General features: G+C 35.2%; 2 protein-coding genes across 5 annotated transcripts in view; one reads left to right on the top strand and one right to left on the bottom strand.

The window, feature by feature from the left end:
- The window catches only part of LOC123514560, a 48,124-nt gene extending 24,951 nt beyond the window's left edge, over window positions 1-23,173 (top strand). Inside the window, exons 5-17 of the mRNA XM_045272501.1 lie at window positions 4,577-4,745; window positions 5,773-6,030; window positions 6,491-6,559; window positions 7,895-8,050; window positions 8,394-8,555; window positions 8,643-8,742; window positions 9,059-11,924; window positions 14,594-14,773; window positions 15,558-15,759; window positions 16,112-16,361; window positions 16,738-16,841; window positions 17,132-17,255; window positions 18,068-23,173. Of these exons, the coding sequence (XP_045128436.1) occupies window positions 4,577-4,745; window positions 5,773-6,030; window positions 6,491-6,559; window positions 7,895-8,050; window positions 8,394-8,555; window positions 8,643-8,742; window positions 9,059-11,924; window positions 14,594-14,773; window positions 15,558-15,759; window positions 16,112-16,361; window positions 16,738-16,841; window positions 17,132-17,255; window positions 18,068-18,273 (4,846 nt within the window). The 3' untranslated portion in view covers window positions 18,274-23,173. The remainder of the gene's footprint in view (window positions 1-4,576; window positions 4,746-5,772; window positions 6,031-6,490; window positions 6,560-7,894; window positions 8,051-8,393; window positions 8,556-8,642; window positions 8,743-9,058; window positions 11,925-14,593; window positions 14,774-15,557; window positions 15,760-16,111; window positions 16,362-16,737; window positions 16,842-17,131; window positions 17,256-18,067) is intronic.
- LOC123514525 (pumilio homolog 3-like) lies at window positions 22,603-26,683 on the bottom strand. Of its 4 annotated transcripts, none has more exons than XM_045272424.1 (3): window positions 26,550-26,683; window positions 25,931-26,072; window positions 22,603-25,053 (listed from the first exon to the last, which is right to left on the bottom strand). In XM_045272424.1, the coding sequence occupies exons 2-3, from the start codon at window positions 25,961-25,963 to the stop codon at window positions 23,344-23,346; spliced, it is 1,743 nt and encodes a 580-aa protein (XP_045128359.1). In that variant the 5' UTR covers window positions 25,964-26,072; window positions 26,550-26,683; the 3' UTR covers window positions 22,603-23,343. The 4 variants fall into 4 exon arrangements, with proteins under 4 accessions (XP_045128359.1, XP_045128358.1, XP_045128356.1 ...); XM_045272423.1 differs by having other exon boundaries at window positions 26,525-26,682; XM_045272421.1 differs by having other exon boundaries at window positions 22,603-25,040; window positions 26,525-26,682.
- Between the last annotated feature and the right edge of the window lie 70 nt (window positions 26,684-26,753).

The following is a 26,753-nucleotide window of genomic DNA, read 5'->3' as shown; positions in this document are numbered from 1 at the left end:
AGAAGCTGTTTTCTCTTTTGACTAGAACTTGTGTTTGGAGTAGTGGCCACAGCATCAGATGCTGCAGGAAGTGCACTTGGCACATCATGCTGTTCTGTCTCCACCTGTTTCTTCAGTCTTCCATTTTTTCGCTTCTCTCGCCTTCTGTAGGTATTCCCTTTTCTTTCTAAGTCTTTTACTGGGCATTCCCATCCTATAGCAAGCTTGTGAGGGTCTGAGAACAAAGATTTCATAGGACAGTAATCCGTCATGACATGCATACAACCTCTTTTTCGGGAGTTGGGAGGCTGTTGAGCCAATGGGCCACTAGCAGCTGGTGGCTGGCCCACTGCAGTGCCAGTGAGCACCCAAGTCCCAACTGATGAGCGTCGACTGTCAACATGACACATCCACACTCCTGGTGGTGAGATTGCCAAAGTTCACCATGGACTTCAATTAGAAAAAATCATGAAAAAGATTATTCCTACATGTCAGTTCAGTGCGCGGGATTTGAATTCTACACAGGCCACACCCATGTGGCATTTAAATCTGGAAAAATTACTTAGTATGCATTGATTTCTTTGAAACTTTGTCAGAGTGTTACCAGATGATCGGGAAAGCTGATGATGCACTAATTTCAATTTCTCAAATAGTCCCGATCTTGGATTTTACCCCTTTAAACATATTTTATTATTATCTTAGAAGCCTCTGTAATATGAGGCTCTCTTATACTGTTTGCAGGAATCTTACTAAATAAGTGTATCTTACTAAGCATACTATGTAACTTATATATAATGGGACGTGCAAGAATAAAGATGTTTAAACATAAGATTTTGTATGCATGAAGGAAGTCAGACAAGGGCACAAAAAGAAGGAACACTGAAAAAAATTTCCATAACAGGGGCTGATTCATTCCTGGAAATCATCATTACTCTTATTTTGAAACAGTTTTAATGTTTACTAATGAAAGGAATAAAAGTGAAGGTACTTGTTAAGTCTTGCATGAGAGACATGGAGAACATAGGAATGACAGGAAGTACATTATTAGATAGTGATAGTCTCACACTGCAAGGTCCTGGTTAACAAAAGGAGAAGTGTGGTAGAGACTCAGAGTATAGGAAATTCTTAAATATTACCCTCATTTCTTAGTGTGTGTGTGTGTGTGTTTTATTATTATTATTATTATTATTATTATTATTATTATTATTATTATTATTATTATTATTATTATTAAGAAATGATGGGTGTTATTTATATTTTATATTTATTGAATGTAGGTTTTACTTTATCCTTTTTATTGGAAAGCTAAAATGGCATTGCCACTGTATTGTTTTAAAGAAATCTTTGACAGTGTACAAGATATAATATTGTTTTCTTGGAATAGTTTACTAGAGAGAGAGAAAGAGAAAATGTTCAATGATTAAAGTATTCAAAGGAAAATTCCACTGTGACAGGAATATGTAAAGTTGGAATGAAATGCAATTAAAAGACTAGATATGGTAGAAAGTATGATATGCTAGGATATCTAGCTTTGATAAATACAAATGCATGTTTATGTTCAGATTTGTATGTGATGATTATGTGCAATGTTAATACATTTTTTCAATAGAATATATTCAGTTAATTGTTAAATACACTTTGTATACCTAATCTTAATCAATAAGTTATGTAATCTATTTCCAACTCAATAGGTTCAGAATCTTATAAAATGTTGTAGAAAGTGATTCTTAATACTAACATAAGCAAGTGTGTGGATGCTGCATATCCACTTACTGGAGATTTCCAGTAGCAGAATATAGAGACATCTGTAATAACATTGCAGATAAAGGCCATCACATTATTCATATTTATCTCAGAAATGCTTCCAAACTTTGTTTGTATCAGGAAGTGCTTTGCAGAAGTCAAGAAGACATCTTGAGTAGCTTTGTGACTTTACATGTAACAGTTTTGTTTGGCAGTTTGTTATCAGAGTTGTGAGGCCAGTAAATTGTGACATTAGATTAATGTTATAATAGAACTGGCAGCTTTATTACCATTAACCTCCAGTACAATAAATGCAGTAGTTGATTATTTCACAATTTTTGCTAATATAACCATGGCATGAATCCTGTTGTCTGGGCTTGCTGTGGTCACAACTGTCCCAATATGTTTCCCAGCTTTCCTTTTGTGAGGGCGTCAGCTGCTGCCCTGTTGAACCCCATCACAGCCATCTGCTTGGGGGGAGTTTTTAGGAACAGGTATTAGATATAGAAAGATAGATAGAAATTTACTTTACATATAGTAAATAAGTAAATAAGGAGGACTGATAAGCGTAAAGCAAATGCAATTGAGTGTTTTCAAGTGCTTCAATAAACTTTTTCAAAGACTTGCTATTCAAGTTCTAAGGTGTAGGATAACTTTTATTCATGCTTTTTCAGGAAGGGTTAATTTAATTAATACTTGAATCATTTCATAAATTCAGGAATTTTTTTTTTTTTTTTTTTTTTTTTCCTTTTCTTATTATTAAGCAACGTTGTCCCTTGTTGCTGTCATTAGTGGTGCCAAGCATCTGTATTGTTCAATGTCCTTTAAGGAGATGGGTATTAGCTAATTGGCATATTCATTTGTAACCCTTCTGATCAGTCTCCTGTATGCCATAATGTACATTTTGTTGTAAAAAAATACCTAGTATATAAAATCAAACTTATTCTTAAATTACTTATGTGCTATATTTTAGCCAAGCATGAGATTACAGTTTGGGTGTGTGTGTACAGTTTTATTTGTGCAGAGATTTTTGTTGAATGTTAAATATATAGGAAACTTGTTGGATTTTTGTATGCTGTGGTATATGATTTTGCAGTTATTGATTTATTTTTTTTCATTAGGTGATCTTGTTAATATACTTCTTTCAGTAATGTATTGAGATAACTATACCATATGTTTTGATAATTTGCTTGTTTACTCCTGGTTCATTGCCATCTCCCCTTTTACACTAACTTATTTCTTGTATATTGGACCATTTACTCTCCTATCATAGCCCATAAGGAAGGCAGAGTCTTGAACTTTGCAGGAGTATTATAGATGTACAGCAAAGAACCTTGATTAAAAGTGGCAATTGATATTGTTAAAACCTTAAGAAATTTCTATATTCCATAAGTAACCACAAGGTTTCCTTGTTAATTATTATCTTTATCTATAAGAACAGCAGCTTATTACCAGATATTAGTGGCACATGCAGGGTTAGCTGAAAGAGAATCAGCATACACACAAAAAATATTTCTGTAAAAAATAAACCAATGTTATGTATACACCATCCATTGTAGGACTGATGTGCTCCTTCAGGTGCAGGTGATACAGCTCTAGTAGGCATTACTGGTAAAATTTGCAGTCTTCTTGAAGATGCATGTGATCTTTTCCATGCTGCACCACTGGACCACAGCTATAATTTGAAAATTAATATTTAAATAAAATGCTGATATGTCAGTGATATAAAACACTTGACAGTAGGTGAAATTATTACCTACTTTTCTACTTTTTTTATATCCTAATTATTCATCCATTAGCTTCTGCTTAATTTGTGCTGCAAATAACTTGTTGTTTGATTTGATAGATGAAGAATATCAGTTGTAGATATTTCATATTTAGATGCAAAGATCTCATGCAGTAGATTGTTGTCATTCTCTGTTATAAAACCAAGTCCTTGCCTTTGACTTCTGTATTATAGGAGATGATAATGATTGGTGAATCTCTAATTTCTAACACTGATGGGAACACTTAAGTCAACTACAGCTATATGTCAGTAATAAAAACAGAATGGATCATGAAAGCTACAATTTGCTGATAGTTTTATCATGTCAGTCATATGATGGTGTCACTAGACATGCTCAAATATAAATGATATTAGCTGACTCGTGTAACAACATGTACTTGAGTAATGTTTGCATTGATTATGGATGTTTTCCATAAGTAGTATCTGAATGATGAATGCTACTGAAGTTGGCAGGAAAATAACTCTTTGAAGATGGATATTTGAGAGAATTTGCCACATAGCTGAAAAGTCACATGAAGATCATTATATATATATATATATATATATATATATATATATATATATATATATATATATATATATATATATATATATATATATATATATATATATATATATATATATATATATATAATCAAGTTTCTTCTGTACAGATTCTAACTAATAAACTCTCTTTACAGACTTGTTGACTTATATTGTCATGAATTGCTTGATTGATCTTATTGAACCAGTGTGATTTTGTTCACTTTCATCTTAGAATTTTAGATTGCATATGTGTTTCCTTTTAATTGTTGTGCATTGTTTCATAATAATACTATATTTATTTCTTTATATCTTGAAGAATGCTAGTCCATATTGTATTCTGTTTTCTATATGCACTTTTTGTAGATTAATGAAATCAGAACGAGTTAAAAACAAATATTATTTAAAAGACATTTTTAAGGAAAGAATTCATGTTAGTTTTAGGAATAAAAGTAAACAAAAATACCACCAAATTTCTAGGTTTAGTGTTTAAGAAACCATATACATTTTATGGTATACATTATTGTTTGATTTGGTGTAACTGAAAGAAATAATTTTTCTCTCGCTATTTTTAACACAAGTGGAGCTTATTTTTGTGTCCAATATAAAATTTATCATTCACAGTGGAGGTCGCAGTGGCAAATCTTGGAGCTCACCTCGTCTCAGCGCCCGCACACAGCAGTCCAACATGGAGACTATCTTTTTTGGCACCATTGTAAGTATCATTCTGTTTTTTATCATTTTTGATACAGAAAAAAAAAAATAATAATAAAAAAAACATACATTTTAAACACAGTACAGACAGTAGTATATAGTAGGAGTGCTTTGCAGCCCTAAATTTATTCCTAAACTTATCTTCAGAAAAGAATATTTTCCTTCTTCACACAGCTGGATATCTCCCACATATATTAAGTGTCATCCAAGAAAGAAAAGAAAAAATGTTTTTAAAATTCAAATGTTGGATTTTCTGAGATTTTTTTAAAAATTGAAGATCCTTCTGCATCTCATCATCTTGTTCTCTGCCAGTTTTATGTTCATCCTCCTCCTGTCATGTGAACCTTCCCAAATTTTACAGCAAGACCTCACCCTGTTATCTGCAATAAAAACTGGTTCACCTTCCTCTGAATATCATGCTCATGCTTATGTGAATGAGAGGTAGTATGAGGATGAAAGCCAATAAACAACCCACAAATTGAGGATGAGCAGGGTAGAACCAATATACATGAACAGTGGTTTTCCTGAAAGGAAATGAAGATACTGTAACCTCAGGTCCTACTTTTTAGTTGATGCTTAATATAAGAAGCATTTCCATCCTTTATATTCAAAATTCAAAGAGGTCTCCAGAATAGGTAAAATTGTTACATACTACATTTATATAAGTTTGTTAAGAATAACCTACAGGTGCATAACAATACCAATTATTTTTAGCACAATAAGGATTGACAGTAGAATGTTTATTTAGTGAGTTGATTCTGATACTAAACATGGAAGACGTTATGCCAAGGGAGAAGAAATGTTAAAATTTCTTCTCTCTCTCTCTCTCTCTCTCTCTCTCTCTCTCTCTCTCTCTCTCTCTCTCTCTCTCTCTCTCTCTCTCTCTCTCTCTCTCTCTCTCTCTCTCTCTCTCTCTCTCTCTCTCTCTCTCTCGCTTGCTCTCTCATATTAGGTGCATGCTTACAGCCAGCCTGAGCAATATGCCAGGGTCTTTTCTTGTGGTGTATAAGATAATTCTGTACCTTTAGAATAACACCATCAAGTGTGGTGGTGGCGGAGGCAGCAGCAGTGCTTCATGGAGGTTAGCCCAGGCCCGTGCCACTCACCGCACCATCTGCACCCTTCTGCTGGCTGCTCACACTGCCCTTGCTGCCCAGCTAGAGACTATCATGGCTGTTCTTCCTCCATGGGTGGCTAGTGCAGGCAATGCAGGGGCAGCCTCCACAGCTCCTTCTACCCCTCAGCCCACACGCCTCAAAGTGGATAATTTGTCTGAAGTGGCCAAGGTTAGACTATGTGGTTGCTCTGAAGATTAGAGAATGGGAGATCTTTTTCACCAATACAAGTCGCATGATTCATTGCGTGTCACAATGAAGAAGTTTATAAGAGCAAATCTGCTTCTCTTTCCACAACAGTGTTTTTTTAATTGAACCTCATTAATTCTTTGCTGGTTAGTATTTTTGCTGAATTCCGTAGAGATTTCCTCCCTTTAATTAAGATTACAAATTTCATATACACCATATCGTTCACCGAATTCCATTCATATATTATGTCATGAAATAGGAGTCCGTTCTTATTTACAAATAGAGGAAGATGATTATTTTGGTGCTATCGTAAGCAAATATAAACTTACTTGACAAATTCTATCCAAAAACATCTTATGAATTAGCTGTCATCTGAATTAGTAAATTCACATTATCTATATTTAACAATATCTGAAGAATTATTGATCTTGCATGCTGCCAGGAGTGTTACTTTGCCCTCATTGGAGGACAAACACCTCGCTTTGATCGCCGCCACGCTGAAAGGACAAGGGTAATATGCTTTGCTTGCTTCCATGAATATATGCTTATGTAACTGCACATGTTAATGTCTTCTTCATAATGGGGTTGATTTTGAATATAGATAACCAATTGTTTCTATTATTACAATATATATATGCCTTGTACACCTCTACAATACTAAGCTTCAGTGGAGCCACTGCAGGACAAAAGTCTCCCCAATCTTCTCCGCTCATCAGTTTTGATTGTCATGTATTCCAGGTCTTCCCTGCAAAAACCTTTGTCTCATCTCTCCATCTAATTCTGTTTTCTGTACCTTTGTTTAGCATCCTGTTCCTTTTTCTTGTACAGGTAACTCTCAATTTACGCGTGTTTGATTTACATGTTTTTTTTTAAATAACGTAACCGAAAAAATATTATAATTAATTTAATTTGCACAATTGGTTTGCTTATACGCGATTTGGCTCAACCGCATTTTCAAACTGAGCACCAGATGCAATTTCAAACTGCGCACCAGAGAGTTCCACAGCTGGCAGATAGGTGGGAGCTCTGCTCTTCTCGTGCCTCATTTGCAGTCTGCCAGCACTGAGTACTGACGGAATCTCTTCAATCTGCCTATAATTCACCAAGATGGCCCCAAAACGTCCTTCATCTTCTGCATGTGGGGTTATTTTTGATAAGTGGATTTTTCATATTTTTCATAAAGTGGTAAAGCTCAGAGGAAGATGGTGACTGACTGTGGTGTGAGTGGTGAAGGCAGTGACGCAGTGAGTGTTTTGTTTACGTATTCTTTGTTTTGTTGTTTTCTTTTATTATTTTTTGCTCTCTTATTATTTCTTGCTTTTCCCTTTACTTTAAATACACTTCTAGTATTTAGAATGGTAAATGATAAAAGCATGTTAATTCAGCAAAATAAATAGTATTTTGTACAAATTTTTTTAGACCACATCCCGCATCCCTCCTATTATCTATTGTTTCTTATGAGAATTACATGTTTGTTTTACGCGAATTTTGATATACACGATGCTTCTTGGAATGCATCCATCGCGTGAATCAAGAGTTACCTGTATGTTGTCTGACATTTTTCACTTTTCTTTTACTGTGATCATCCTTTTCCAGTAATATTTGTACACATTTGTTATGTTTGTTATTTGTAGGAAATTTTTATGACTTATCCTCATAGTTTAATCTGTAATTTGGAACATCACTTTTTTAAGCACTTGCCCTCAAATATATTTTTAGTCATAAATTTGTATGAAAATTATTTTTCATATATTTATGTACTGAGAACAAAATCACAGATGATATGGGTAAGGAATGAAATTAAAATACTAAAAGCACAAAACCAATGAATTAAACATACTTGCAGACGGTTGACTGTGAAGAAGATTTCCTTGTTGTGGCCAACAGTGACATTGCACAGCTGTGTGCTGAAAACATCCTCTTATGGCAGCATTTCCTCACGGTGGTGATGAATTCAGATGCTGTGAGGCAACACCTGGCCAAGCAGCATCACGTTCAGCGGGTGTGTGTGGTGTCTTCTCTGTCTTTATGAACTGTTTTACACTTACTTAGGTTGCAGTGTAAATGTTTGTATCCTTTCTCAAATGTATGAGTTAAATTAAATTGTGGCATCTTTATTTATGTACTTTATTTATTTATTTATTTTATTTATTTATTTATTTATTTGTTTTATTTATTTATTTTATTTATTTATTTATTTATTTATTTATTTTATTTTATTTATTTTTTTTTTTTTATTTGTTTATTTATTTTATTTTATTTATTTATTTATTTATTTATTTATTTATTTATTTATTTATTTTTTGCCAAAATGCCTGATTTTCATACATTTGTATGTTTTACAGGTGAAGAGATTTGCAGAAGCATTTTTTGTCATTGATAACCCCCGGCCATCTGCCAGCGGGTGCTATGACAGCAATTATCAGAATTACGTGTTGGTTTCGGAAGCTGTGAGGCGCTCCCGCTACTTCAACCTGCTGCCGCCGCTGGCTATAGAGTGCACAGAGGTGAGGCACATCATCATTGCATTCATTGCTATTGGTTATCTATTTGCAACATTTTATGTCTTACTGTATGTCTTTTTGGTGTTGCAGATGGATGGGGACGCATCAACACTTCCTGTGATCTTTGAAGATCAATATCAACACGTTGCTGAGTTTGCCCGTAGAAGATCCATTGTTAGCCGTAAGTCAGGTGAGTGGTTAGACACTCAACCCTTAAATTGCATGTCACTGTTTGTTTGTTTTATGTATTTTGTCTAGATTTTGTAAGAGGAGTTTGTAAGAACTAAGTATTACTCACTGGACACTAATTTTTCTATTATGAATGTAGCATAGAGAATTCATTTATTTTATTGAGTAAGAAATAAATTAATCATAATGTTTTGCAAAGATAATCTTGAAGACTGTGGCCTCTGCTTACCTTCAGTGGTTTCTACATTACTGGAGCTTTGTGCTATAGGAGTAATAATTGAATGTCAATTAATCAAGGTATCTTTACTTTCTTTCAGAAAATTATCTCAGTGCAACAGATATTCAGATTGCTGTGGACCAATTGGATGGAGAGAATGTCAAGAGAGAAGTCATTCCACCAGATGTGACTCGACCAGAGCCACAGACTCGCAATGGCATCAAACCTTTGGCAGCTGAATCTCATGTTACAGTCTTATCGCAGTTGGAGTCTAAGCCAACTCATAATCATGACTCAAAGTCACTTTCAAGCCAAGAGAACAAGTCTCTTGCCAGCACTGTCTTTGATTCCAAGGCAGCCAGTACCAGTGGCTATGAGTCAAGAGGAACTAGTAATACAGAAGGAAAAGCTTCAAAACTTGCTGCCAAAAATATGAAATCACCATCACTAGGTGTAAAGCCCTCAATTCAGAATTATGTCATAGAGAAAGATCCTAAAGGGACACTGAAGAAAGGGAAAGGAGGGGAGGGGAGGTCACGCAGCAATGATTCACGGGTATCATCAGTACACAGTGGTGGTAGTGGTAGTAGTAAACACACTTTAGGCAGTGGCTCAGAAAGTGATGAAAAAACTCTTGGTTCTAAGACTTCTAAAGGCTCGAAAAGTTCCAAGGCCTCAGAAGCCTCTGCTAATAAGGAAGAAACTGAGGTAGAAGACAAACCACCACTGCCACCTCGCACAGACAAGATGCCTAAGGACTTCAAGCCTCCAATACCCCCTAAGACGCACAAGCTTCCAATGCCTAGAAATAGTTTGAAGGAAAAGTTGAAAAACAATTTGAAACTAGAATTACGGTTACCTGCAAGTCAGGGTTCAGCATATAAGCGAGCAAAATATAAATTAAAGTTGATACAAAGAGCACAGCAGCTCAGGTCAAACTCCTCCAGCCATCACAAAAGCAAAAGGGCACAAGCAAATGCCATCGCTGAGAATGTGGTGCTCCTCAAGTACCGTAAACTAGAGCCTTCACTCAGCATGCCCTACAACCTTGGGGCTCACACCCCAGGAAGCAGCGGTGGTGGGGACCAAGTCATGCGGCACTCACAAAGCACACTATCCATGCCTTCTTTCCTGTGGGAGGTGGCCACTGCTTCTTCACCAGGTATCACCGAGTCTATGCCAGATCTCCTGGCAACAGATTCAGAATCTTCATCTGAAATAAATGCCAAAGGTTCTGTAGCTCCTCCACCCCGGCCTGCACGTCTTGATCGTAACCCACCTATTCTCTCCAATGTTGAGGTTGGGCTTGTGTCTGCCTCTGACTCTACATTGTTACAAATTGGTGGTGAAAAAGTAAACCAGAAGCAATTGAATAAAAAAGTTACTTCACCTGTGAAAAAGACACCTGACAATCCTAAGCCTTTAATCCTTCACCAAGATTCATCCTCAAACAGTGACATAACTTCTGAGCAGAGTGGGTGGGTCTCCAACTCCAGTCGACAGAGTTCAGGTTCCTCAAGTGGTCAGATTAGTCCTGATCTGGATATAAAACAGTATCCCATCAAGGACTTACTTTCTGCAACCTCTACTGTACAATTTAAAGCCAATGGAGCTCTTAGTAATGGTTCAAATTCCAATGGAACAAAAAGTAACACTCTCAAGTCTAGTGGATCTAAAGCTAACTCCTCCAAAAGCAACAGGAACAAAAACAATGGAGCAAAAGTCAATGGCCCTCAGATGCCAAAAACTTCAATGAGTGAAGTTGCCAGTAAAACTTTACCAGGGGTCAAGTACAAAAACAAGCCTGGGTCAAGGAGCCCAGCCAATCATAGAGTTAGTAGGTCTGAAGCTCGTGCACAAGGTCATAAAGGGATTGGGAAAGAGACTACTCAGAGATCTGCTTCCAATGACCAGCTTCAGATAAAACAAAGAAAAAGTCCTCACAGAAAAGAGGTTAAAAAGTCTCAGTCTTTACAAAAAGTTAACAATACCAATAGAGGTGATCCCCATGTGTATGAAGAAGTGCCCCTTCCTCCACCTCCAAAAGAGTTCCAAGACCCCTTGCCTGGTCTGAGAGATGCTTTGAGGAGAGAAGGATATGCCACCACTGGCAGGATACCTCGGGAAGATAGGGGAACTAAGCATGTCATCACTGGCTACAAAGACAGACCAAGAAGTGAAAGTCCAAAGACTGAGACTGGAAGAGGGCAGCGTGATGATGGGTACAAGAGTGAACGTAGTCATGCAAGCTCTCATGCAGTAACTCCTAGCAGACATAGTGGAGAGTTTGAATTGGAGGACATGGCCAACGTGTATGAGAGTGTTAGTGAGGTCCTTAATGATGTCAAAAGGACTTCCAGAAAAGCTGGCCATGGGCATGATAAATTTAATTCTCTGCCATCAATGAGAAGGAGACACCAGTCTTCTGGTCCTGGACGGCCAGAGAAGAGGGGACCAAGCAGAAAGATGGCAGGTACTCCTGATCGCTTATCAGAACCAACACCCACTAAGATGAGCCAGCATCACATTAATGGCACTGAGCGAGTTCGCACTCAGTCAGCTCCACCACCCAATCTTGAGAAGAGCGATTCCTTGAAAGAAACCTCCAGCCCTCGGGATAAAGAGATAAAACCTCTAAGGAGATTAGAACCTTTATCATCAAAATCTGACCCACTGGCACAACTGGCAGACAGCAAATGTACTCTGCTTGAACTCTTTCTGGAGCAGCAGGGTGCCAGTGTCTGGGCTCACCGGGAGGCCCAGCGAGAGTTGCTCAAAGCTGCACAAATGGCTGCCAAAAAAGAAGCACTAAACAATGAGGCAAGACTCCTACAGGAGGCTGCAAGGAAGAGTGAGGAACATTCTAAGCTAAACTCAGATGTTGCTAACAAATCAGAGCTTGTGAATGACAATTTTGAAGATAACATGTCAGATATTCCACCTCCTCCTCGACCACCTTCACCAAGGTAAGTCATCAAATAGATTTTATAATACAGTTAAAATACTGATCTCTCTCGATAACTAGATGCAACTTATCAATACTCATATAATAGTGATCTCTTTTTTACTTCATTTCTTTTCATCTAGTAGTATTGCTCATATAGCATTTAGATAAGGATGTAGATTTCATGAAATTAATTGAAAGATGAAGTTTGTGGTAGCAGACATCAGAGTCAGTTCGGACTATTTAAGTGATGCCTTTCTCTGATGCCTCGACATTTCGTTGACAGACACTTCATTGCCAGACACCTTGTCAAACAGATATATCGTCGCTGCACAATTCATCGAATGGATATTTAGTCCAACAGCATTTTTGTTGAATGATGGTTTCATCGCGAACGATTGTTTTGTTCCATAAATGTATTGTTAAAATTATTAGACATTTTTATTTGAGGATTAACATTTGTTCTATTGAAATATAAAGTACATTTTATTAAAATAGATATAAAACTTACAAATTATGTACATTGGCATGTAGGTACGGTAGTCCATCTCCATTTGCATAGTCATCTGTGAGCTTTTTAGTAGTTTATTAACAAATGTTTATCTCTTTAGTGTTTCTAAGCATAATTATGCATAAATCCTGTTGTATAATTAGTTCCCAATCATTTTGGTCTTTTTGAGTTTGGTCATAAGGTAGGATAAATTTGAAAAAGAAAAACTGACATTCATTGTTGAAATGTGCGATGCCTACCTTCAAGTGAATTATTTGGGTGTGGTACTTCTAACAAGATCTTTTCTCTTACATTCCATAAGGAGATATCAAAACTTGGACATCATCATCTTCCCCTTTGTACAGCACCTAACCAAGTAGTCTCAAGGTAGATTAGAAATTTTCCCAGGGTTTCATCTGTTTCCTCTAATGAAGCCATTGATTTATTAAGTATGTCAATGACATCTTCCTTTGGAACAAATGCCAGTGCTGTAAGATTTCATAGGTATGTCGATATGTTGGAGGCAATGGTGGCTCATAGCTAATATTGGTGGGGGGTGGTGCTCCAAAATAGTTCTAGTCCTTGTTTTAATATTTTGTAAAAGAAACACACAAGTACAAGAAAATTTATTCAGAAACTTTATAGTATCCTAAAAAAAGAAAATCAAGCATATTTTAATTACTATAATCTAAACTGTCACAGTTCATTCTTGATCCATCCATTTCAAAATTAAATTCATTCTTCTTTTAATTTGTGCAAAAAGATTAAGAATTTTCTCCTTGGTACACAGTTTTTTTAAGCACAGCACACTTTGAGTAAAAAATAAATACTACCTTCCACCAGCAGCAGTGCTCCCACTTCCTCACAGCACTGAGCAACCTCCTATGTGCACATGCACATCCAAACTCTGTCACTGGAACTGTGATGTGTGCAGTTATATATATATATATATATATATATATATATATATATATATATATATATATATATATATATATATATATATATATATATATATATATATATATATATATATATATATATATATATATATATATATATATATATATATATATATATATATATATATATATATATATATATATATATATATATATATATATATATATATATATATATATATATATATATATATATATATATATATATATATATATATATATATATATATATTTTTTTTTTTTTTTTTTTTTTTTTTTTTTTTTTTTTGAGGATGGCTATTTACATTAAGTTTAAGAGTTATTAGTTGTATAAGTATAAAGAAAGATTTAAAGAAAGATTATTATATTGAATATTATTGATAATATAAAGTGGAAATAGGGAGTGCTGCAGTTCCACAGTGCATATACACAAGCTACCACTGGTTGGAGGTATGTTGGTGACACTTTGTTTCACCAATTTACCCCTGCTTATAATGTCCCAATGTAATGAATTTTGAACTCTTACCTTCAAATTAAATGTAATAATCTTTTTTTGCTGTTAGCAAAAAGGATGTCTTTACACCTACAAATTCATTGATGAACAACTTTAGATCTTGAAGAGCTAGAGATATTGCTTACACTGGTTTAATAGTGTATAATTAAGGAATTACCTCATTGGCTGTTTAACTATAATAAAAGCCTATATATAGTTACGTAAATACATGGATGGCTGTTTAACACTTTCGACAAAATGCCCATTTGACAAAAATGCTGTTCAACGAATCATTCAGCGACGATATGTCTGTTAAACGAAGTGTCCAGCGACAAAACATCTGTTCACACCTTTCTCCATCACAGTAAAAGCATCCCAACTTGGCAGCTGGTGGCCTGATGATATATGTGCCTTGTACTACTCTTTTTCCTGTCTTTTCTTTTACCACCAAATGTTTTTAGAAGATTACTTTAAAGTTCTTAATACATTTGGTCATCTACCTCTTTTCCATTCAGTAATTGTTCATCTTTCAGTATTGAAGACATCATCTTTTTACTAGTTCATATCATAAAATCATTCACCTCAAAAGATCAGTACTCATTAATAAGTGCCAGTTCTCACTTATTAAGATTAAGCTGAAACCAGACAAATGCTGTATTTTGTGAAAGAGAGAGAGATATTGTTGAGACAGTGAACCACATTATCCCTCAGTATATTCACCGTTACTGAAATAATTCATGAGTTTTTTTTTACTTTCTGTTTCGCAGGGAACGAAGTGAACCCAAGTGCACCTGTCCCTCTGAGCTGAGAAAGGAAAGAGGTCGCTTGGAAGACCCACCAGATGTCTTACCCCCAAGACTTCATCCTCCTGTAGCTGATACTCTGGCATTTGTTAAAGCAAAAGAAGAGTTCAAACAACAGATGAACTTCCAAGGATTACTTTACAGGTATTGCTTTCATCATCTTTTCTGAAATTATGACACATTATATGCATCTAGTTACTAGTAGATTCTTTTTTCATTCTATCTTCAAATTAAGGTTTAAGAGAAAATTCACATTGCGAAGTGTAGTGGCAAGACAGGTAAGGCCAACTGAATCACATTTGGGTTTTGGTCTTAGGCTGATTGAAATTGCATGTTTACCTTGAGTTTCCATGTTAAGGTGCCAGTTTATTAATGTAGTTTTCTGAAGAATTTTTAAATTCTTTCAAGATCCTCCAAAGGTGAGCATAACACAGAAATGTAGTAGTTTTAATTTCTTAATTGATTTAGAACTCGGAATGTAATTAATATCTATCTATATTGTATGAGTGATCTCTATCACTAACAAGCTTATATGCATCCTGTATCTGGAAGATTTTAGGTACAAATTACCCTGATAGGGATAGGGTTGAAGAAGAAAGGGAAAACACTTCTTGAATGATGTTCGATATTTATGATGTTTTGCAGTTATGGAATAGATGTAAATATTGTATTGCTGGGTGATTGAATAATGTTGGCAGTGGAACAATTGAGGCTTTAACTGATAATCATGTGCCCAACAGAAATTAAAATGTAGAAAAATGACTGGGCTCTATGTAAAGTAAAGCATGGAAATATTCAAAGAAGAAAATACATGTATGCAAATTTGAGTTGTGTGTAAGGTAATAATAAATCAATACAATTACAATAAACTTGCAGTCATCACTTCTAGAGTTTTATTGGTACTACTTTACTGTTTTATCCCTTTCAGTGATTTTTCGGGTTTGGCATCCACCATTCCTTACTTTCACGTGAGTGATGACTGCAGAGTGCTGTCGCCTGATGGTCTGCACCTCATAGTGTGTGTTCATGGCCTGGATGGTAACTCTGCTGACTTACGGCTCATCAAGACCTACCTGGAAATAGGCCTGCCAGGAGCCAACTTAGACTTTATAATGTCAGAACGTAATCAGGTGAGTTTGACTTTATGTATATATTTTCTTTCTTTTCAAATTGTTTATGGGAGTTACATGTACCAAAGGAAAGTTAGAATATCATTGTTTTATTACAGTATACATAAATTTAGATTTGGTTAAAATTTCTTATTAAGGTCTTTGCAATTGTAAATAGTATAGTGAGATTGATTTGTGATTGAGTATTAAAAAAAACATGAACATGTTGGGATTGGAGATGTATTGATGTTATCAATTAACTTTCATAACTTTGAATATTGTAGAAGTCTGTGTACAATCAGATTCACATAAGTTGTTTCACAATATAAATATCTGTATAGTAAATATCTAATATAATATTTTCTACCCATAGGGAGATACATTCTCAAACTTTGAAACGCTGACGGAAGGTCTAGTAACCGAAATCATGTGTCATATTGAGGCATACAATCTCAATCCCAAACGCATATCCTTTGTTGGTCACTCACTAGGAAATATAATCATCCGAGGAGCTGTGTCTCACCCTCGCATGAAGCCCTTTCTTCCAAGGCTCCATACATTCCTCTCACTCTCAGGCCCTCACTTGGGCACGCTGTACAACAACAGTGGTTTAGTCAATATGGGTAAGTAAAAATTATCTATTTAAGAGTAAATTTAAATCATGTTACCTTCATATTAGTATGATATATCCTAAGTTTATGTGATTTTTTTTTAAGTAAAAAGAATTATCAAGAAAGCAAAAATTACTGACTATATCAATAGAAACTCAATCAATATATATGTTGCTACAAGGATATGCATATATCATTGTATATAGTATAAGTAAGAATAACTCATATTCATTATAATGAAAATTTCATTGTAAGGTATTTAAAATTGTCATTTCAATTCTCTCAATTAATTGGTTTTTTGTGCTTGTTTCTTTTCCAGATGCCATTGCTAATTTATGGAAAATGGTTAGATGTATAAGAACACTAATGACATTTCTTTGTGTGGCAGGAATGTGGTTCATGCAGAAGTGGAAAAAGTCCGGCTCCCTCTTGCAGCTTTCCCTAAAGGATCGAGTCGACATCCGCCAAACTTTTCTATATAGACTTACTCAGGTGTGGCCACGTGATGCTCTCATCAGATCAAACATGGACTGTGAAGTTCATTCCTTTAGGACACTGCCAGTTTTGAGAACATAGGCACTGATGCTGTCCCAAAACTTGTTACGAATGCATTTCCACATGATAAATTACATTGATATGAACTAATGTTTATTAGGTTAATTCAATTGTAGACTTAAATAAGTTATATCATTTGAAATATATAAGTCAATCTTATAATGCTTAAAGATAACTAAGATAAAAAAAATATGTTGATGGTTAGCAAAGTTTCTATTGCATTACAGCGGTCGCAGCTTCACCATTTCCGCAACGTGTTGTTGTGTGGATCATCACAGGACAGATACGTTCCCCTGCACTCAGCTAGAATAGAACTGTGTCGGCAAGCTGTCAAGGATAACTCAGTCATGGGTAAGAAATGACATAAATAAGGATAAAACTATTTTTATTTGCCAAGGATTTCATTAAGTTTATTTGTTTTATTTATGACACATCAATTAGTTAGCTTTTCATTTAAATTTGCAAAATTATTTGATTTTTTTCAGGCAAGAAAAGGTTAAAAATGTTGATTTGTCTACTCATCTAATCTGTTGGCATCCTGAGGGCAGGTACTCAAAATATCTACAATGTATTGTTGTTACAAGTAGATGTTGAGAAAAGAATTAATTTAGATTATTTTTAATACCTAACTCTTATAAGAAATAAAAATGCATAACCACACAATAGTGAAGATATTCTGTCCCTCCAGGTATGCAAAATTGTGGGCACAGGAGATTGTTGGTTTTTAAGACTTTGAAGTTTTTGATATTAGCTACTAATCATTGTTATTGTTTGATTTTGTTGTTTGTATTATATTTCCAGAATTATGTAGTTGTGTTGGAAATGGCCTTATACTATTGATTTTAACTGATAGCAAGGAGATTTGTTTGGTTTTTCACAGGCATTTACAAGATATGCACAAATAATTAATGCATTACCTGCAACATGGATGGCCTTTAAGGTTGTGAACAGATATAAATGGTCTTCTTTAAGCCAGGACTTATGATCTCCCTATTTATTTACCTAATTCCTTTCTTATGTATATTTATTTATTCTTGTGCTGTTAGAGATATAGAAGGAATGAGTCCTATTACCTATTAATAGTTTTGATTTTGCCGGTCTGCAAGTTTCCCAATATTTTCAAGTAGACAAATATTGCCATAAGTAAGTAACATTTTCCTCAGGGTCTGCCTATCGGGAAATGGTGTCCAACCTGCTGCAGCCCATCATCAGCTCCCCGTCAGTCACTCTGGTTCGCTATGATATTCACCATGCCCTGCCCTCCACCGCCAACTCCCTTATAGGTCGGGCTGCTCACATTGCTGTCTTGGACTCGGAGCTTTTCATTGAAAAATTTTTACTTGTGACAGGGCTGAAGTACTTTAAATAATGCTTAGATTTATAAGGTAGTATTTCAGGTACTGGTATTTTCTATATTTAGGGATTTAAACCCTTTCTGTAGACAACTTTGGTACATAGGATGTAAAAATTGTACATATGGGAGTTTTACATAGAACTGAACAAGCTTAATACCTGGTACCTGTGTGAGCACTCTTGGTGTCTTCATCAAGTGTAGGGGTGACGTGAACTGAAAATGAAACCATGATACTTGGTAGATAATACTTGTGATGTTATTACTTGAGACAGATTTTAATGACTTTATATATATTTAATGTTTGCATAAAATGTAGGTAATTTGATATGTATATATATATATTCTGTGTATTTTAATTAATTACATAGGGCATATATTTGAGTTTCACATTTTGTAAATATATCTGTAAGAGCTTGCTGTTTCATATTTTGCAATTGAATTATTCATAAAAAATATAGGAATGATTTATATCGAGTGTTTATAAGCCAGTGTTTCATTACTGTACCAGGTTGGCATCTGAGATGTGTGTGTGTCATCTGTGCCATAGGGGTCAGTGAGGTCAAGTAATGACTTGTGCTCCAAAGCAGTGCAGATTTTATCATCACTTCATTTACATGTATATATTTTTTTATTGTAAATCTTTAGTGCTTGCTTATGATAAGAAGATGTAGTTAATTTGTTATTCAATTATTGTTACTTGGTGACAGTGTCACTAGATCACAAGACTACATGTTCATTGTACCTATAATTTAGTTGGTATACAGTGATATTTCTCATTACCAGAATACTTAATGCAGATATTGTTCATTGTTTGTGAATGGTTCCATTCCACATAGATATTAGTAATGCAATCATGAAGAATTCAATACATTTTTTATATATACACATATTTATCATGGGGAGGAATGATTCATTACCACTGTATCCTCTTCCATTTATGCTTCTCCATCTAAGGAAAGTACTGAAAGATTATTCCAGTTTATTTTGATAATTAGAAATTTGATGTTTTGAAGGGAAAATGCTTACCAATAAACATACTAAACAAGAAGCCAGGGAACCTACAAAGCATTCTCTTCCTTTGTAGTAAGGCACCTTTAGTGAAGATGTCACCCTCAGGACACAAGTGGCATTAGAATTGGCAAACTTTTAATACTCTTTGTTTGATCAAGTCATAGGAAAGATTCAAGGTTTATACTCTATCACCACTGGCCTTGAGTTTATGAATTGCTTAGTAGCATTATGAAACATTACAACACTCTCTAGTGCACTTAAAACATATTGAGATTAAATGGAACAAATAATAAAACCATGATTTGCACAACAACAAGAAAAAGATGAGATCTTTCAAAAATCAGTTTCTTTCTTTTATTTTATTATAAATTTGCATTCTAGAAATGTTGTATTTATATTTGTATTATTATGAAATGGAAGGAAGAAGGAACTGGGTACCTGAGTATGGACATACATAGAGCATATGAATGTGTGCTGTATATACATGCATAAATGTTCACATCTATATCATGGAAATACAGCTGAACTACAAAATTGGAGATTTTGAATTTTAAAACTAACATAATATATCCCAAATTGACCCCCAAAATAAGTGTTGAGTATAACTGAAGGACAGATGAGTTAATGTGTAATGTTGCCATTCTGAGGGAAATGCTTTGTATGGTTGTAAGAAGCAGTTGACTTTTTTTTCATGTTTATTAATTTATTCATTTTTCACATTATCTTTCTTCCACGTTCTTGCTCAAGTGAAGAAAACAAGCTATAAAGATCACTTGATAAAATCTATCATTGTATTGACTTCATCAGCATCATTAGATGTTAGATACATGTATGTTTAATATTATGGCTATGTGCAAGTAATTTGTGTTATGTGATACATAGCAAAATTTATTCTTATAGTTAGAAAAATTTTTGGTTTGGTCTATTAAAAAACAAATAGCATATTTTGGGGGTAATTTTAACAAGAAGCTGCTTCATTTACTGAAATTTTTCATTTGCCTTGTTATTTCAACAGTCTTAGATTTATATGTATTTTCATGTTGAGAGATATAAACAGAAACTTTTTTACTTTGGAAAAATTGTCTTACAAGTCCAACTTATAGTGTAAAATTCCTTTCACTAAAATGGCACTATTTCCAACAAAGTGATATTTGACTACAGCTCTTGCAGCAGTGCAGTTTTTTATCTTCATGAATGTGAAATAAGTCTTAAACAGTTTCTAATTTATGATTATGAAATCAAGGTCTACCATTTATTCTGGTATTTAGAGATATCACTGTATATTAATTTACTGTCATGCATAATTTGTAAAAGTAATGTTAATACTCACTTCATTAATTAAGCTTTTACCAAGCTTCATCTAGCCTTCCAATCCCAAATTTCTAACCAGCAGGTGGAGGTAGTGATGCCTCAAAAAACCCTGAGGAAAGTGTGTATGGATGTTAATATGTAATATAGCTACTGTTACAGAGTGAGTGTAGGTGATATAAAAGATTGGGGATCATGGGAGAGATTAGAGAAAAAATTTAAAACAGATGCTTCAAAAATTAAATTAAAATTTAATGTGTATAAAATTCTTAAGGTAGAAATTGTTTCATCTGGTTTTGTTCTGCATAAATGGATGTTGAACATGAAAAGTGAGTAATTTGGTAGGCTTTTAATCTTTGTAGTAATATGGGCTTAGTAATTACAGTGTTAAATGAAGGTGCTAGCGTAGGTGTGTGGTAGCTAAAATTAACATGAAAATGTTCTACAGGGTCCCTGCTATTGTAGGAATTTATGTGATGTTGACAGAGGCAAAAAAAAAAATGCATTGCCACCTCTCCCCTCCCACCATGCACTGTTTATTTATTTATTTTTTCATGGAGTGGTTTTTACTTATCTTTTGTATTAATCATATTCACAAGTTGAGTGGTGGAGGGGGACAAGCAAAGTCCTTGTTCACATAAGTTTATATATAGATATGGAATATGAAGTTTAGGTGTGTGTGGTCATTTATTTATGTATTCATTCACTGATTTCATGTGCAGAGATTACAAAGAACTAGATTTCAGTATTAGTGTGGCCAACTCTGAGCAAACCAAATGTGAGTACAGGTTATTGAGCTTATCAAGATTGATCAAACCGTAAATTTGAGTCAATGAAAAAAAAATCAGGGAAGAAATATGTTGAATCAGAAAGCAAGTTATGAAAGTTGTACCTCAGACTGTTAAATATATAGTCATAAAGCTTGCGTGGTTGGTAGTCAGTGTAGATAGTTGTGAGAGATGAGTGGAGTACAATGAAGTGTTTAATATTTTTGTAATATGTATATTGGTAGAGAAAATTGTTCACTTGAGTTTTAAAATGTGAAATATGTACTGGTAGCATAGAGAAAAGCATCAAAGCCTTGTGTAGGCGTGAATGTGTGTGTGTGTGTGTGTGTGTGTGTGTGTGTGTGTGTATGTGTTTGAATGTGTGTGTATGTGTTTGAATGTGTGTGTGTGTGTGTGTGTTACCCCATTGCTGGAAAGATTTGTTTTGAATTATTTTTTGTGAAGTCCTAAGTGAATATTGTACTGCTATTATTTGTATGAGCAGCAACAGGTTAAAGTGCCACTATACCAACTTCCAAGTTTTACAGTATTATAACATCCAGGGAGTGGAGTTGGAATATGGTATTGTATACCAATTCACTTTTGATCCCAGTAGTGTTAAAAGTTTTCCAGTTCACTACGTATAGTGAATCTCAGTGTTTCCTTATTCCAGCACAACAAACCTTAAGCCAAAGATTCTCTGTCGTTTAATGTGACATGTGTTTTTTCCATTAATCTGAGTTGCAGTAAATATTTCTTTTTTTTATACAGTCACATGAGCTGACAAGAGGTGTTCATAGATCAAGATGGGCATCATACGGGAGCAACTCATTGTCTCAGGCCTTCCACAGGAAGACTATGTAAATGGTTTATATTTTACATGTATTTTAAAAACTAACATCAAATTACTCCATTTACTTTATTGCAACCCATTGCTCAATACAAAGGTATTTAACATTTACTTGTGAATACGTAACTCAGTGTTAATTCATCAATTTTGTGGTAGAAACTAATAATGATATAGCTTTACTATTTATTATCTGACTTTTGGAGCAATAATGATTGCTTGTTTTAAATTCCTTTTAAAAATAAATAATCTTATGTACACTGCCAATTAGGTGTAGGCCAGTGCAAGCCAAGTATTGAAGGTTCATTTAGCAGCTCCTCGTAAATCTCCCAATTGGTTTTGTTTGGACTAGCAAATTGAACCAAACTGTGATGTTGTCAAGCATAGGTAAGACTGTCAAAACACTTTCAATGAAACCAACATGTTTTAATAAGAACCTCTTTCTCATTACATGTTACATTTGGAAAATAACAGTTGACAAAGTACGCTGATGCAGCTTGTCAGAAGCTGCTTCATAATATAATTGTCCCAGTCTGTGGACATAAAGTACCGTCAGTCATGTGCACTAAAATTCCCAAGCTGCACCCATGGTCCTTTACAACAACAGAATTCAGCAATTACTACAATATTATTATTCTTATTGTTATTATCATTATTATTATTATCATTATTTATTCATTTATTTTTTTTTGTATGTGTGTGGGGGTGCCTACCTAGCACAAGCCAGTGGAGTAGGAGTGCATCAGGCACATGTACGTTTACAAGTTCCCAAGTCAGCCCATCACATCAAGCAGATGTACAAAACTCTCTAGTCATGACCTCACTGCAATAACACAAATGGTTGTGGTGGGAGGTGGAGGCTTGGTGGTGAGGATGAGTGATAACTTGACTGATCACCCCACAATGGTGGGGCTCAACCCTTCCATGTGTCTCCCTCAAATTTCACTCAAATTGTGATATTCACAATAAAGTTTCCTATTGACATGTGTATTCTTTTTGTTTTTTTTAAAGATTCATAAAATGTCAACTCAATAACATCTACCAAACAGACAATACTGATTACAATTTAAAATTACAAAAGATTAGCTATATAAATTTGCAATGTAATTTTCTACTTGTCACATATATAATTTAAAAATCAAATCTTGATCTCTAAATCTTTTTAAGAAGTACTTCTGCACCAATGAATTTCTGATTTGCTAGCTTATCCTTGTGTGGTGTTAATAACTTCTTGATGTGAGATACAATTTCTGGAATTTCGGTTTCTATCATGTTAGCAAGAAGAAAACAGCCACGATTGCAGTTGGTCCAACCCACCAATTCATCTTCTGCCTTCTTAAGCAAGATTGAACTAAAAGTTTCTTGTTGTGCTTCATGACGTTCCTTGTCACACTTAATGAAGTAAGTTATCATTTTTGTGGTGTGAGCCAATTCTAATACATGACCCTCTGTCCCTGGAAAATAGGGCTTGCTATACATTTCTGCCATCTTGTGGAATATAGTTTCCCTCTCTGACCCCACCAGAGTCTTCACAGCTGCTCCTATGAAAAGGGTCCAGTTAGGATTTACTGCCCAGTGCTCTAGATTTGCCAAAAGCATTCTTAAAATTGGTATACTGACAACTGCCTGGAGTTCACGTTGTCTGATATTCGTATCTTTCTTGCTGGCTTCATTACCATCACCCTGTCTCAACACTGCCAAGACACATGGCTGGAAAAATGTTGGGCTACGAGGAGCTACTAAGTATCGTAATACTCTCAGCCCGTAATCTGATCCAACAAGCTTGTCTACTTCATCCATTAGCTCTGAAAGCACTACTTTCTTCATAAACTGGGTGTCATCAACACAATCAAAAGCAGCCAGCAATACCATGTGTCCATGTTCCTCTGTGGCAATCTTTACAAAGTGTGTTCTGAAGGATTTCAGGATGGTTTTACGGTCCTTGTTACATCCATTCCAAAGGCACAGCATGGCCACACGAGCTCCATCCCTTGTATGAATAATAGGTACTAAAGACTCCTTCAGGGCTTCTATGACACCATTACGGTCCCCAACTGAGCATGAAGACAGGAAATCTTTCAGCAATGTATGAACCATAGTATTTGTAAAAACACCCTTATCTATGATAGGCTGAAGAGCTGAACGGAAATCCTTCAGGATGTATTCCCTCATCTCTGGATGTTTCTTCAAAGCATCATCCAAGCATTTTACATCGTCTTCATGAAAGAGACGAAACTGAGGACCAAAAAATTCTTGCACCATCATGGAACGTTGTTTGGCATTGGCATAATCATTATAGGCAAGTTCTACCACATCACTAGCAATTTTATGCTTCATCAGTTTCACTACCTTACCTTTGAGTGAACTGATAACATGATCTTTCTGTGCTCTAGTGCCATATCTAAGAATCTTTAAAACAAAGAACCGTGCATATTTGATTTTACTAAGATTGACAAGGTCATCCTTGACCTCCTCAAACACCAAAGTGCGATATTCTTCTCCTCCTTTGGCCAAGAGGGTTTCAATAACCCTTACTGTATCATGGGCATAAATCATGGATCTCAGTTTTCCATGCACCTTTGACATCAGTTCTTTGCATAATTCTTTCTGACGTTCCTTCTTGCAATTTGCCTGACGTAATTCTTCCCATATTTTCTTTACTTGAAGACTTAGCTCATATCTCTCACTACTACCTAAATTCTTTTCCTTGCGTTTCATCTTGAGCTCCTTTTTCTCGGCTTTTAACTTTTTCCAGTCTTTCTTCTCTGATGAATTCCCATCTTCTGACTTCCTCTTAACTCCCTTCTTGTCATAGCTGTCCAGGGCTGCCTTCACTCCATCTATGTCAACTGAAAAGTTATCCTGTTAGCCAAATGTTTCCATTATAACTAAGTGCCAATACTAAGAAGTGTATTATTGCCACCATATTATCAAAATGTTTTGAAATGCTCTCTCTCTCTCTCTCTCTCTCTCTCTCTCTCTCAACATATCTGCATTTTACACATGTGTTTTATATCAAGAGTACACTGACCAAGGGCTATAAAAATAAATCTTAAAGTAAAGAGATTTACTAAATTCACCTCCCTTTATAAAAGAGTATCTATAAGCAACATGAATGGCAAAAAAATATTAAAATCTATACTGAAGAAAAATGGTAAAAAAGAACTAACGAGTTTCAAAGTTCTTATTCTGGCAAAAATCTCTCAACTACTGGAGGACTTTTCAACTACGAGTTGAAAGATTTATGCTGATGTAAGAACTTTGTAGCCAAACAAAAACTTTTTCAATGGTTGGCTACACACCTCATATGAATTAATAAGTTTTCATTAGCATAGTAGTGACCTTATCTTCTCTCCCTCCCCTCCCTCTGGCAACTTAAAGAGACTTGGGCAAATGTTTCCTTAGTATTAAGGCACATCAACCTACATCACTGCATGCTTAATCTTCTATCACTGGCATCTGGTGTTGTTAAAGATCCCTAAGCAGAAAAATGGTAATTACTCATTCAGTCACCTTCTGATGAAAGCACTGGCAATGTGTAATCAGGGTGCACATTGATCTTTCTGTCTATGATGCTCTATAAAGGACACACAGTTAGAACACCTGTCATAAATATCTGTCACCACTTCATGAAGCTATAAAGTACTTGACATTAAAGTATTAGATCTCCACCAGTGGGTAAGACGTACTGCCTACACAAATACAAGAAAACACTGCCTTGTGCTGACAGCATGCTCACCTTTAGTTGCTCTTTTGGAAGTCTTGTACTCATCCTGTTTCATCGATTTGAATTGGCGAATTTCATCATTGGTTTCAGTGTTCATTTTCTTAGTCTTCTGCATTGTGACGAGGAAGGCAAGGCTGTGACCTCCTTGACTGTCCTGCAAAATAAGTCAGTTTTGAATCCACTGGAGAGCCTAGGGAGTCATTAAGCTCATGAGAAAGTTCAACACTGAAATAACATTAGCATTTTCACCAGATGGTTTGATTAGGCTAAGTTTTAAATTCACTCAATTCATTCATTTAACAGCAAGGCTGAACTGCCTGGCCACAGCAGAGGTCCACCTCAGCTGCGTCCATGATAGGATGAAATGGTACAAAAGTAACAAAAGTAAGTACTAATTCCTTCACTGTGCAGATCCTAGTAGAACACTATATGGCTAGCCCATCAGTAACACCAAATAACATGGAATACTAAACAAGAAAAATCATCTCTGGAAATATATTAAGACTTCTCAGTACGAAAACTACGAGAAATGAGACCCGAAAAACAAATTCACTCTCAGGAAATAAGAATAAGGCCATTTCTATAACCCCAAAAGGAGAATCTCACCTTTCAATACTAGTGAAGTGTTTACCTAGATGAGCTCTGGACCTGCTGGTGTTCCCAGAATGGATGTGCGTAGCCTCAGCTGGGCAGCGGCCACACGTGCTGGGTTGTTGTGGTGATGGTGAGGCAGTATGGCACCAACGGGCTCACCAAACCCACTACTCCCTTTTCCTGAAATAACACTACTTATGTATGTCTGACAAGGCTTATATGTGTCCCTTGATGTCTGAAA

The sequence above is a fragment of the Portunus trituberculatus genome, chromosome 38 (assembly GCF_017591435.1).
Source record: "Portunus trituberculatus isolate SZX2019 chromosome 38, ASM1759143v1, whole genome shotgun sequence".
NCBI lineage: Eukaryota > Metazoa > Arthropoda > Malacostraca > Decapoda > Portunidae > Portunus > Portunus trituberculatus.
The sequence above is the reverse complement of the archived record's forward strand: the minus strand, read 5'-3'. Positions and strand labels throughout refer to the sequence as shown.

Bases quoted from the DNA above. Each gene is read 5' to 3' on its own strand.
- LOC123514525 (XM_045272421.1), bottom strand. From the start codon at position 26,033: ATGCAGAAGACTAAGAAAATGAACACTGAAACCAATGATGAAATTCGC. The intron at 25,041-25,930 runs GTGAGCATGCTG...ATAACTTTTCAG, and splicing joins TTCCAAAAGAGCAACTAAAG to TTGACATAGATGGAGTGAAG.